The 14,136-nt window shown below is 44.0% G+C and overlaps 1 protein-coding gene across 1 annotated transcript in view; it reads right to left on the bottom strand.

Annotated features, from left to right (window-relative positions):
• Positions 1-727: 727 nt before the first annotated feature.
• The window catches only part of ropn1l (rhophilin associated tail protein 1-like), a 95,040-nt gene continuing 81,631 nt past the window's right edge, over positions 728-14,136 (bottom strand). Inside the window, exon 6 of the mRNA XM_073024080.1 lies at positions 728-2,311. Within this exon, the coding sequence (XP_072880181.1) occupies positions 2,212-2,311 (100 nt within the window). The 3' untranslated portion in view covers positions 728-2,211. The remainder of the gene's footprint in view (positions 2,312-14,136) is intronic.

Below are 14,136 nucleotides of genomic sequence, written 5' to 3' on the forward strand. Positions count from 1 at the left end.
TATGTAGGTCTGTACTCTGTAATAATTAGAAGGAGGTGATTTCATTCAAAATTATAAAATTCTTACAGGGTCTAATTGGCTGGATGTAGGGAAGATGTTTCCCCGGGCTGAGGTCTTGCAATCCAGGAATCAGTCTCTCATAATAACATGATGAAAAAATTCTTCACCAAACATGATCAATCTTTGGAATTCTCCAGAGAGAATAGAGCATCAGTTATTGAATTAATTGAAAACAGAGTTTAACAGATATCTGGATATCAAGGAATGCATGTAAATAGCACTGAGGTAGAATGTTGGAGACTTGAAAGCCCAGAAAGCCAATCTGCTCCTAGTTCTTAAGCTTTCCTGATTAATCCTACCTCAGTGAGCCAGACAGGTTTGCCCCAGAATTTATTGCAAACTAATTTATGACCTTTGTCCAGTCTCTTGCTTCCTTCCTTTCCCTCTGCTGTATCTTCACTCAAGTCACTGTACAATGTAATACTAATGCTAAAATTACATTATAGCAATGTGATGTATTCTGTTGTATGTGAATCATACTTTTTTACTATTATTATGTGCTGCTGCGCAAAGTCAACAAACTGCACAACATATGCCGGTGATATTAACCTGATTCTGATTCTGATTCTGAACCGTCGTACTTAGGGACACAGCTTGCACTCAGTATTTGGTAACTTGATTTTCTTTTGTAAAATGAGTCGGCCAGTAATAATTAGTTTGAGTAGTAATTTATTTGTTGCTTAATAGTAAAATGCATTTAGTTGAGACTACGAAGCATTTATTACAAAGTCAGAGGAAGTAATAATAATAACATAATGACATCATCAAGGAAATACCATTCCAGTATACAATTTCTCTGCCTATTCATTGAACACAAATCTAAGACATTTCCACAAATACACTAGATTGTCATGCAGCTATTGTTAACTGCAGCTCATTAGTCATGGATGCTTGTCTGGTCCCAAGTGTCTGAGAAAAGTTACCAAACATTCGCTGCTAAGTGCCTGTTTCACATTAATGAGAATTACTACAGAATGGAAACTTTCAAGCTGCTGGTGCAAAATAATTGCCCTGACACAGACAATACTACCAGTGTGGCCACTACATTAACTGGACAAATCATTTTTCTTTTTGATTGGATCAAAAAAATGCACAAAAAATTTGAAATTAAATGGCATCAGTAGGTGAAACAATGTGTAATGTTCAACACAAAAATTGAAATTATTTCTCAAATAAGTTGAAGTAAAATAAATCTTATAAAGTTATAAAAATTTCCAATCAGACTCTAAGTTATAAAAGGGAGAAAACACACACACACACACCCATAAGCAGTGTTTGGGTAACTTTTCTCATGCTCATTTAAAAGACTAAAGAGACTGTAGTAAATGTTTTAATTGGTGCACTTAATTTCAATACATCTAAAAACTCAATTTATAAACTTGAAGATTTCAACAAAAGCTGGCTGTCTTGAAGTCAAAGGATAGATTAACATGAGATCTTTACAATTTAACCGCCAGGACTTAAGAACTTTTTAAAAGCTATTATTAATGCTTTTTGAGATAGTGATTTAGATGCATATCATATTTTTTACTGAGTTAAGATTGTATGTAATTAGTTTTGCTACAACAAGTGTATGGGACATTGGAAAAAAGTTGAATTTCCCCATGGGGATGAATAAAGTATCTATCTATCTATCTATCTATCTATCTACAACAGAAGTACAAGCCATTCAGCCTAACTGGATCATGCACAAGACTCTTCCCTCTACTTCAGTTAACCTTGTTGTTATAAGCTTCTATTCCTTTCCCTCATATTACTTATAGTTCTGTTTAAAGGTTTCATCACTACTTACTCCAACTATTTTATCTGATAGCAAGTTCCAATTTCTCACTGGTTTCTGGGTAAATAAGTCACTTTCTAATTTTACATTTTGTATTTTCTAGTGACCACAGATGATGATCATTTGTCTTGGATTCCCTCACTATGTTCATTTTATATTGCTTTAAAGAATCTTCAAAATGTCCTAAAGTGCTTTCCAACAAATATATTACTTTTAATCGCAATATAAAACAAGTAGATCTTACATAATAGCGAAAAGAAAACAGATCTTTGGAAAGATTGAACTTTATTAAGTATAAAATCATAGTAAATGATTCTAATAAACGTGTTAGTTGTTCTCTGTTGTACGTTATGCTTTTGTGTTAAGCAGTTTTAAACTTGACCTTGAAGAGGTGTTTCATTTTCTTTAATATCTTTAGTTTTCTTGAAGTGTTTGAAGTTTCTGGGTTGTATCAATCCACCTTGTTTATCTCTAAAATAAAATTACAAAAAGTTGGCTGTTATAAAAATGCTCTGCGCATTCTTATTTAAAAACTATCTTCAACTGTTTCATCTGCAATACCATTTTCCAGATTTCCTGCACTTAACATTCTACATTTATTTTCTGCACAAAATGCATAAGGATATTCTAAATATGTATTTTATAATAATAGATATGTTTTTTTGTATTTTGTTATTACTAACACATTTGTTGTTTCCTTCTAATAGCACAGGTTAAAGCATTACAAAGACTGGGCATCCATAGTAATGAAAGTGATGTAGAGAAGAATGAAAAATTGATCCTCCTCACAGGGATAACCAGCTTGGTCAAAATGTAACTTGGGTACATACCTGAAACACAATTGAAACAAGTCTTTTCACATTATTTGCTATTCAGTCACAGGATTTGGTCATCACTAGCATTTTGGTCCATCCTTAGATGCTCTGAACTGAGCAGGCAGTTTAAAATCAGCAATATTGTCTGGGGCCACATGCAGTTCAGACCATGTACTGATGGCAGATTTTCATCCCTGTAGGATATTAATGCACCAGATGGGATTCGACAACAATCTGGTATTTTCATGGATGCTATTACTGAAACAGACTAATTTAACCACTTAAGTGTAAGTTTCCCAAACACCCTGGTCAGATTCTAACTCAGTTCTCTGGGTCAATAGCTGAGTACTCTGGTTGCTAATCTAGCAACTAAGTGCTGCTGCACAAATTCATCTTTGATTTATTCCTCCCATAGCTGTAGGATGGACTTCCTCTATCTCCTATGATAGTCCCTCTTTTCCATTAAACAATGCGCCAAATTACATTTCCTTTGCAATGTTCTCAGGCTGAAGACACTTGCCCGTGTCTTCTTGTATCTACGCTTTGCTTCTTTCCTAGATAGCAAGGGTATCAGTATTTTCATTCATGTGATGTTATTTATCTTGGAGAGCGTCTGCACAGATTGTTGGTTTCAAATGAAAGCATTACAATAGCTATTTAGGATGCAGCAAAATGTGATGTTCTAAATCATCATGAACAATAAATAGAGATCTGTTTGTGTTCATGTGGGCTATAGCGTTGTGATGAACATTTTCCATGGCCATGCTGGTGAATCATTGATTATGTCAGTGTAACAAAATTGAGCTGTCATGAAACATTACTGGATTGTTAAGACGGTAGAACAACCCAAAGTGTTTCAGAAAAACATTAAAAACTAATTAACAAGCCATTTAACTATGTACAAGAAAGGTGAACAAAACCTTTGTGACAGAGGAGGAAAAGTGGATAGGCTTAAGAAGGGAATTCAGAGCTTAAGCCTCAGTTTGCAGATGATACAACTGACAATAAAAGAATAATGAAAATAGCAATGAAGCCCTATCTGAAGAGGCACAGAGACTTTACAGAACCACAAGATGGAAGAGGTCTACAGACAATAAGAACATTGAAATATTTGAAAACTCGGATCAAAATATTTAAATCAGGGCAGTGCCTAACTGGGAGCCAGTATCACAATACACACAAGGGTTAAAAAGGAATGGGACTTCAGTGGGAACGTGTTATTCACTTCAATCTGTTGTGAGATGCATAAGTGGGTAGTGAATTGTTTGATATGTTAATAACTCAGGGAAAAAGCAGGTGCATAACAGTTGAAAATGGTGGGGGTGGGAACTAGTGTTGATACATTTCTTGTGATTTATTATCCCGACAGTTTCATATAAAGGATGGCACAATCCTGTAAATGCTTTCATCACCCAGAGCCCAGTTAGACAGAGTGACCAGCTACAATCAGAGAGATGCAATAAAGCCTGAAAATGTAGTTGGTGGCAGAAAGGAAGGCACAACAACTGGGTATTGATGACAACGTGCTTACCAACAATTGCTGCATTTTTATAAGGTCAATTATGATCATCTCCCTCTCTCAATTGTTCTCTTCATTATGTGACGACAATTCAACAGTATTTCACTTGGTGTTAATTGGTTTTAACTTAAAGATGCTACATTATTACATGTCCTTTCTTGTTTTGAAAGTACATGCTTTCCAATACATGTCATTTCTTGTTTTCCCATTGCAAGAGTGCTGCTCCTGGCCTCATCCCAGTGCCAAGGAATATTATTGGCTTCTCACTCAACAGCTCTTCCCTTTCTCTTAATCATCCCCAATCCTTGGATCTCTCTGAGAAATTTATCTTCTCTACACTATTGAATTCTCAAGAAGCTACTGCAAATCTGTCTCATGAGACCCAAGACCCAAAAATGGTTGTGACTCAGCCCTCAAACCTGCCTGCACAATCCAATGATACTTCCATGCAACTGCAAAACAATTTTTAGATCCTCGTATTCCAAGATACTTTAAATACAAGTTAAATTTTAAGAGACAGTAGTTGCTAATAGATATAATCAGAACTGCTACTGTACATTATCTATTAAAGTATCAAGCACCAATGATAGTCACCCATGCCACTAAACTCTTTTACTGTTATGCACAGTTTAAGTTTTATAGTCAGAGCATCAATATTAATATTTATTTATTCATTCAGTGGTGTGCAGGTGTTTATGAAGACAGTGCACAGCAACTTATTGTGATAATGTTTACAAGGAAACAACAAAACTGCATCAAGATGTTAAATGGAGGAAGATGTTCTGTATTTTACACATCACGCATTTTTAAAAAATCTGATTAAAGTTAAGTACAGGCAAAGATTATTCACAGTAATATAGTGGAAAACAGTGCACCGAATAAGAAGAATTTAGTAGTCTGAGCGGCATTTTCAGTGAGAAAGCACTGAAGCTTTAAGCTGCGCATGTGCATGGCTGCACAGTAACTCAAATGCTCCCGCACACAGAGCCTTTGTTGGCACGCAGATGGAATTTTCTTTTATATAATGTCTTACTAAAGCGCCATACAGTTTTCAGGCTGTGTAAGAATTTCCTGCTCAGAACAGTGGCTGGTCTGGGTGCTACAAATAGAGGTAGATGGAAGCAGAGAGGAACAAGAAGGAGTGGAGCTCTAGGAGAGGGGGATGAAGGTGGAGATAGCTGCTGGGGGGTGATAAGAAAGAACATAAAGGCCACCAGTGATAGAATCTGACAAATAAGGGAGGTGATATTCGGAATTATTAAGGGCAAGGTGAATGGCAGATGGAATTAGAACCAGAAAAGGGAAGGGGGGAGGGGAAGCGGTGTGGATACTGTGTTTCACAGAAGGGAAGGTGGGTGGGGATGGTAAAGCAGACTGAAATGGGAGGAGTGGAGCAGGATTGAAAGGAGAGAGCAAGGGGGGGAGTGGGTGGAATTGGAGAGTTCTGCAGTTTTGTACAGTAAGCCCATGAAAAATATCAATGAATCTGTAGAGTTTAAAAAGAGTAAAACAAGCATAATTCTTCAACTTAAGGTTTTGTGTTATTAGGATCTGAATGCCAATGTTTTTGCTTCACCATAGCACAAGAATTTGTCCAATGCCTGGGTACCATAGTGGAGACTGGATCATGCAACCTGAATTTGCTAGCAAGCTTTTGCTTCATGGCTGTGGACATCATTCCTCCTAGGAGTTTGTGGGATAGTGTAACAATCTGCAAATTACTGGGATAGCTAAGGTGATGTTCAGTTTCTTTCCTGTTGCAACTCAGCCAGCCAGTGCTAGAAGAGTAATCTAAAGCTGGGTCTTCCAGACAATCTGAAAATTTAGTAGCTTCACCATCCAATCTGCGAGATGTAAGGATCCCTTTTATTGGTCTACTTCAGTCACTGAACCACTACTCACTTGACAATGAATCCAAACCAATAGCAACTTCCATTCATAGAATTTTGTTCTTACTACAAATGTCTTCCTCCAAACATCAGGGAAAACAAATACCCATGACCTGAACAAACTTAAACACCCCTCTTGGACTTCTGGTCAAGATGGAAATGATTTAGTCGCTAAAAGCTATCGCTCCATTTTATTTCTTATCTCTACACTCCTCCTCTCCCTTTTTTCACTCCAAACTGTTAAACTTTTTATTCTCCCTTCTGCCTGTGAATACACCTGTTTTACCTTGGCTTCAAAGGCCACCAAATTGGGGAAGAAAGAAGTTCCTGCCACTGGCCCCTTGATAATGAAATCGAGATTTCATTATCTCGATTTTGGAGCAGCACTGACAGGAGATAATAGCTGAATTTAAGTCTTCTAACAGTTCAGTGGGTTTGAAATTGGATTATATTAGGTCCATAGTGGAGGATCATGCCCAACACTTATCACATCTTGAGTCTGCCACAGATATGTTAGACCACCATTTTAAAGAGCTAGAAAGCGTTTGTTCTGACTTGAGAGATCATAACAGCAAGCTATCATCCGAAGTTACTGATTTGGAAAGTCGGAGCAAATGTCAAAATCAACATATTCTCGGCTTGCCAGAGATCATTGAACATGGATCCCCCATTGAATTTTTCTCTACTCTGCTATGTGAGATCTTCAGGAATAAAATACTTCTGACTCTGCCCAAGATAGACAGAGCTCATCGCACTTTAGGACCTATCCCGGAGTCGGGACACAGGCCACGTCCAGTAATTATTTGTTTCCATTGCTATCAGACTAAAGATCTCCTCATTAAGGAAGCCTGTCGGAGAGGGGAGTTGGAATATAAGAGTCAACCAATTTGTGTTGTCGAGGACTATGCTTCCCAAGCTCTGAGTCTGTGAGCCAAGTTTAAAGGAGTCATGAAAGAATTATATAATCGCGGATTCAGGCCTTCGCTTCGATTTCCAGTTCACCTCCGAATAATTCTTACTAGTGGAGGCAAAAAGTGGTTTAACTCAGCTTCAGAAGCTCAGAAATTTATTGATGACCTCCCTGTGGCTTCGACTCCCTCTGGTTTGGTCTGATTACTTATATCGGTGGAGAAGTACTTTTTTTTCTCCTTTTTTTCTGACCTTTCTTAAGTCAGTAATGACCCGGCCACAGTGAAACGCTGTGGACTCGTGACACGGCCGGTACGTCAGAAGATCACCTTGGCTTCTGGGTCGCATTCCACGGACATCCGGGTGGGTTGTGTAGCGACATTGGTGGTGCAGGGCACAGAATATCGGAACTTTGCGTTCCTGGTCATGCCTCGACTGTGCGCACCTGTGCTGTTGGGCCTGGACTTCCAGAGCCATCTCAAAAGTGTGACTATGGCATATGACGGGCCCCTCCCACCACTCACTGTCAGGAATCCTCAGTTTGGTGGGACTTCGCCATATACTCCGTTACCACACGCACATACACACCGAACCACACATCCCGCCCAGCACCATGCCGATAGCTGTGCTGCTGACACTATTTGCAACCTCTCCACCCTCAAGATCCCTCCCCCATCACTGTTCACCAACCTGACCCCCGACTGTAAACCTGTGGCAACTAAAAGTAGGAGGTACAGTGCGGGGGACAGGGCCTTTATTCATTCAGAGGTGCAGCGGCTGCTCAGGGAGGGGATCATTGAGCCGAGCACAAGCCCATGGCGGTCCCAGGTGGTCGTTGATCGGACTGGGCAGAAAAATAGGATGGTTGTGGACTACAGCCAGACCATCAATAGATTCACGCAGCTTGACGCGTACCCCCTACCCCGCATCGCGGATATGGTCAACCAGATAGCTCAGTACAAGGTGTACTCGACAATTGATCTGAAATCCGCTTATCACCAGCTCCCCATCCGCCCAGAGGACCGCCCCTACACCGCCTTCGAGGCGGGTGGCAGGCTCTATCACTTTCTGCGCGTCCCATTTGGTGTCACAAATGGGGTCTCAGTCTTCCAGAGGGAGATGGACCGGATGGTGGACCAGTACAAACTGAAGGCCACATTTCCCTATCTAGATAACATCACCATCTGTGGTCGCGACTGGTCGGATCATGACGCCAACCTCCGATTTTTCCAAGTGGCCGAAGCTTTGAACCTCACTTATAACAAGGACAAGTGTGTGTTCAGAACCACATGACTCGCTATCCTTGGGTATGTCGTGGAGAACGGGGTCATTGGCCCTGACCCCGACCGTATGCGCCCCCTGTTAGAACTCCCTCTTCCCACTACTCTCAAGGCCCTCCGGCGGTGCCTGGGTTTTTTTTTCCTATTACGCCCAATGGGTTCCCCATTACGCAGACAAGGCCCGCCCCCTGGTCAAGTCTACCACCTTTCCCCTCTCTGCCGAGGCCCGCGCGGCCTTCAGCTGCATTAAAGGGGACATTGCCAAAGCAACGATGCATGTGGTGGACGAGACCATTCCCTTCCAAGTAGAGAGTGACGCCTCTGACGTCGCGCTGGCTGCTACCCTCAATCAGGAAGGCAGACCAGTGGCGTTTTTTTCTCGTACCCTTCAAGGCTCTGAACTTCGGCACTCCGCGGTGGAGAAAGAAGCCCAAGCCATAGTGGAAGCTATTAGGCACTGGAGGCACTATCTCGCCGGCAGAAGGTTCACCTTGCTGACCGACCAGCGCTCGGTTGCGTTCATGTTCAGCAACCAACAGCGGGGCAAAATCAAAAATGATAAAATTTTGCGATGGAGAATAGAACTCTCCACCTGGCAGGCTCAATGAACCCTCTGATGCCCTATCCCGGGGACCGTGTGCTAGTGCCCAGCTCGACCAGCTGTATGCCCTTCATGCCCAACTTTGCCACCCGGGGGTCACCCGATTTTATCATTTCATTAAAGCCCGGAACCTGCCGTACTCCCTGGAGGACATCAGGACGATGACCAGGGACTGCCAGATCTGCGCTGAGTGCAAACCGCACTTCTACCGTCCTGACCCTGCGCAGCTTGTCAAGGCCACCCGCCCTTTTGAGCGACTGAGTGTTGACTTTAAGGGCCCCCTTCCCTCCACCGACCGCAATGTCTACTTTCTCAGTATTATTGACGAGTACTCGCGATTCCCCTTTGCCGTTCCCTGCCCCGACACTACTACCACGTCGGTCATAAAAGTCCTGCGCCAGCTCTTCACTCTGTTCGGATATCCCTGCTATGTCCACAGTGATAGAGGGTCCTCCTTTATGAGTGACGAGTTGCGCCGGTTCCTGCTAGCTAGGGGCATTGCTACTAGTCGCACCACGAGTTATAATCCCCGGGGGAATGGCCAGGTGGAGAGGGAGAATGCCACAGTGTGGAAGGCCATACTTTTAGCCCTTAAGTCAAAAGGGTTGCCGGTCTCCCGATGGCAGGAGGTCCTCCCTGAGGCACTCCACTCTATCCGCTCCCTGTTGTGTACGTCCACTAATGCCACCCCTCACGAACGCTTATTCTCTTTTCCCAGGAAGTCTGTCACTGGGACCACCCTGCCAGTTTGGCTGACGTCCCCGGGGCCAGTGCTGCTACGTAAACATGCGAGGAGTAATAAGTACTCACCGCTGGTCGAGAGGGTTCACGCGACCTGGACTTCGCTTTCATCTATTTGGACGACATCCTCATAGCCAGCAGCAGTCGTCAGGAGCATCTGTCCCACCTCCGTCAACTCTACGCCCGACTGAGTGAATACAGTCTAACAATCAACCCGGCCAAATGCCAGTTCGGGCTCGACACCATCGACTTCCTGGGCCACAGGATTACTAAAGACGAGGCAACTCCTCTGCCCGCTAAGGTAGACGCAGTCCACCATTTTCCCCGACCCACCACAATCAAAGGCCTTCAGGAATTTGTGGGTATGGTAAATTTCTACCACCACTTCCTCCCTTCAGCTGCCCGAATCATGCGCCTCCTGTTTGCCCTGATGTCGGGTCTGGGCAAGGACATTACCTGGGATGAGGAGTCCGCCGCCGCTTTCATTACAACAAAAGAAGCCTTGGCAAACGCCACGATGCTAGTGCACCCCAGAATGGACGTCCCTACCGCCCTCACAGTGGACGCATCTAACACGGCAGTCGGTGGGGTACTGGAGCAACTCATCGCGGGTCGCTGGCAACCCCTGGCGTTTTTCAGCAAACACCTGCGACCACCTGAGCTCAAATACAGTGCTTTCGACCGGGAACTGTTGGCGCTATACCTGGCAATCCGGCATTTCAGGTACTTCTTAGAAGGTAGGCCCTTCACCGCGTTCACGGACCACAAACCGCTTACCTTTACGAAGGTGTCCGATCCCTGGTTGTCCCGCCAGCAGCGCCATCTGTCGTACATCTCTGAATACACGACGGATGACCGGCACGTCTCGGGTAAGGACAATGTTGTGGCGGACGCACTCTCTCGGCCTAACATTCATGCCCTTTCTCAAGGGGTAGACATTGAAGTGCTGGCAGAGGCGCAGCAGGCAGACGAGGAGATCCCTGGTTACAGAGCCGCAGTCTCCAGTTTGCAGCTCCAGGACCTCCCCGTAGGCCCAAGTGAGAGGACCCTACTCTGTGACGTCACCACCGGCCAACCCCGTCCCGTTGTCCCAGCAAATTGGCGGTGACGCGTTTTCGACTCCATTCACAACTTAGCGCACCCCTCCATCCGCACTACCATCCGGGTGGTCTCCAGCAGGTTCGTTTGGCACGGACTCCGCAAGCAGGTCAGTGAATGGGCCAAAACGTGCATGCACTGCCAGACGGCCAAGGTGCAGCGGCACACCAAAGCTCTGCCGCAGCAGTTCCACCCCACCCACCGGCGTTTCGACCACATTCATGTGGATATCGTGGGCCCCCTGCCAGTGTCACGTGGAGCGCGGCACCTCCTGACTATCGTGGACCGGTTCACCAGATGGCCAGAGGCGATCCCGCTCACCGACACCACCTCCGAATCTTGCGCCCGGGCGCTGATCGCCACCTGGGTATCCCGCTTTGGTGTACCGGCCCACATTACCTCCGACTGAGGCGCCCAGTTCACCTCCAGCCTGTGGTCAGCTATGGCCAGCCTTTTGGGGACACAGCTGCACCACACAACTGCCTACCACCCACAGTCGAACGGACTGGTGGAGCGTTTCCACCGTCACCTAAAATCGGCTCTCATGGCCCACCTGCGAGGAGCTAACTGGGTGGACGAGCTTCCCTGGGTCCTACTCAGCATCCGCACGGCGCCCAAAGACGATCTGCACACCTCGTCGGCCGAGTTGGTGTACGGCGCACCCCTGGTCGTCCCAGGAGAGTTCATACCAGCCCCAAGGGGGCACGAGGAAGAACCCGCAGCAGTCCTGGGCAGACTACGCGAGAGGCTCGGTGACCTGGCCCCCAAACCCACTTCGCAGCATGGGCAGAACCCGACCTGCGTACCCAAAGACCTGCAGAACTGTAAGTTTGTGTTTGTACGACGGGGCGGGCATCGGCCACCGCTGCAACGGCCCTATGAGGGGCCGTTTACGGTGCTCAGGAACAACGGGTCCATGGTGGGGGGAGAGAGGAGGTTTTCACGGTGGACCGACTCAAACCGGCCCATGTGGACCTGGCGCAACCGGTCGAGCTTCCGGCACCGCGGCGCAGAGGCCGACCTCCCAAACAGGGTCTGGCCCAGACTGTGGACATTGGGGGGTGTATCGCCGGTTCTGGGAGGGGGTTACGTGACGACCCACTTCCTAGCGCACTTGAACCGGCTCACAAATAGCCAGCGCGCCGGCACAAAGGCCAGTCCCAAAAGGGCGTCAGGTCTGCTTCACCAACAAAGGGAAAAGCCAGTGCGGGACTGTGAATACGTGCCCCCTACAGCATCCGCGCGCGGGACAGGACTGTGAATACGTGGCCCCTACAGCATCCGCGCACGGAACAGGACTGTGAATACGTGGCCCCTACAGCATCCGCGCCCGGGGAGGGCGGGATCAGGGAGGCTTTAAAGCGAGGCTGCGAAGTTCGAATAAAATCTTTTTTAACTGCAGTTTACCGACTCCGTGTCGTTATTTCAGCGCTGCGTGTAGCACACTGCTACAGTTTTATTATTGTCTCTGGGAAACTTTACAACACACTGGTAGTCTTGGCTAACTTATATGCCCCCACTTCAGACGATGTGGAGTTTTTTGATCGTTTCTTCTCTTTATTGCCTGAGCTGAGTTCATATTCTCTCATATTGGGTGGTGATTTTAATTGTTGGTTAGATCCAGTTTTGGATCGATCGTCCTCTATTCCTAGATTAACAAGTTAATCTGCTTTATCAATTCAGTCTTTCCTTTCTAATTATGGTATCTCCGATGTATGGCGTTTTCTCCATCCAAATGTGAGAAATTATTCTTTTTTTTCCACATGTCCATCATACTTTCACTGGAATTGATTATTTTTAATTGATAATCAGTTGATTCCATCTGTTCGTTCTTGTGACTATCGGAGTATATTGATTTCAGACCAGGTCTATAATTCTTCCTGGTTTCCCCCAAATGAACAAACATTGGCGTTTTAAACCGACCTTGTTGTCAGATAATGATTTTGTAAAATTTATGGAGGACTAGATAACATTTTTTTTAAAATACTAACATGTCTTCTGAAACCTCAAGTCAGGTTGTTTGGGATGCTACGAAAGGATACCTAAGGGGTAAAATTAATTTCATATTCTGTGAATTTGAATAGAAATCCCGTAAAGACCCATTAGATCTGATCAATCAAATTAAAGCAACAGACCAACTATATGCCCAGACTAAAAATTCAGAGCTGTATAAGAAATGAGTGGAATTTCAAACTAAGTTTGACCTTACTTCCACTCACCCAATTGAACGACAACTTTTGGAAAGTAAGAGCCGGTTTTATATCCATGGTGATAAATCCTGTAAATTTTTAGTCAACCAACTAAGATGCCCTAAAGTTAATCAACGTATTACAAAAATTCGAATGGAGAATGGAAACATTACCTTGAATCATTCTGAAATTAATGACACATTCCAGAATTACTATTCTCGACTCTATACTTCTGAATCTGTTGAGCATTTCTGAAATAGTTTAAATATTCCTAAGCTTTCTCCTGATCTTAAAGCAAAATTGAATGAACCATTATCACTAGAGGAAATATCCACAGCTATTTCTGTACTGCAATCTGATAAATCTCCTGGACCTGATAGGTTCTCTGCAGAATTCTATAAATCATTTTCCTCATTGCTTTCAGCTCAACTAAAGTTAGCTTTAACTGACTCGCTTAAACATGGTAAATTGCCAGCATCATTTAATGAGGTATGTATCATTCTTTTAGCAAAAAAGGGCAAAGATCCAATAGAGTGTTCCTCCTACAGACCGATTTAATTGCTAAATGTTTATGTTAAAATTTGGGCTAAAATTCTGGCCCGTAGATCGGAGAACATTCTACCCTTAATTATTTCTGAACCAAACTGGTTTTATTAAAAATCGTCTCCCTTTTTTTAATATACGGCATCTACTTAATATCTTTTACTCACCTTCAGCTGGGATTCCTGAATGTGACATTGCTCTAGATGTGGAGAAAGCGTTTGATCGTGTGGAGTGGAATTCTCTTTTTGTGGTTTTAGAAAAATTTGATTTTGGACCACATTTTATTACGTGGATTAGATTGTTATATTCACACCCCACTGCTTCTGTCTTGACTAATTCTCAGCAATCCCAACCTTTCAATCTTAAACGCAGCACCCGGCAAGGGTGCCCTTTAAGTCCCTTACTTCTTGATCTGGCCATAGAGTCATTGGCGATTGCATTTCAAAGTTGTGCTGAATTGACAGGAATTTGAAGGGAGGGGTGCTGAGCACAAAGTCTCTCTTAATGATCTTTTACTTTTTATATCAAACACAACTACCTCCTTATCCCCAATGTTTTCACTCCTTAACAAATTTAGCCAGCCTTCCAGGTACAAACTTAATTTACAGAAGAGTGAACTCTTTCCAATAAATAGAGAAGCATGATTATTGGAATTTCATAACCTCCCTTTTAAAGTAGTAAATAACCAATTTACTTACCTTGGCATTACAGT

This window comes from Hemitrygon akajei, chromosome 20 (assembly GCF_048418815.1).
Source record: "Hemitrygon akajei chromosome 20, sHemAka1.3, whole genome shotgun sequence".
NCBI lineage: Eukaryota > Metazoa > Chordata > Chondrichthyes > Myliobatiformes > Dasyatidae > Hemitrygon > Hemitrygon akajei.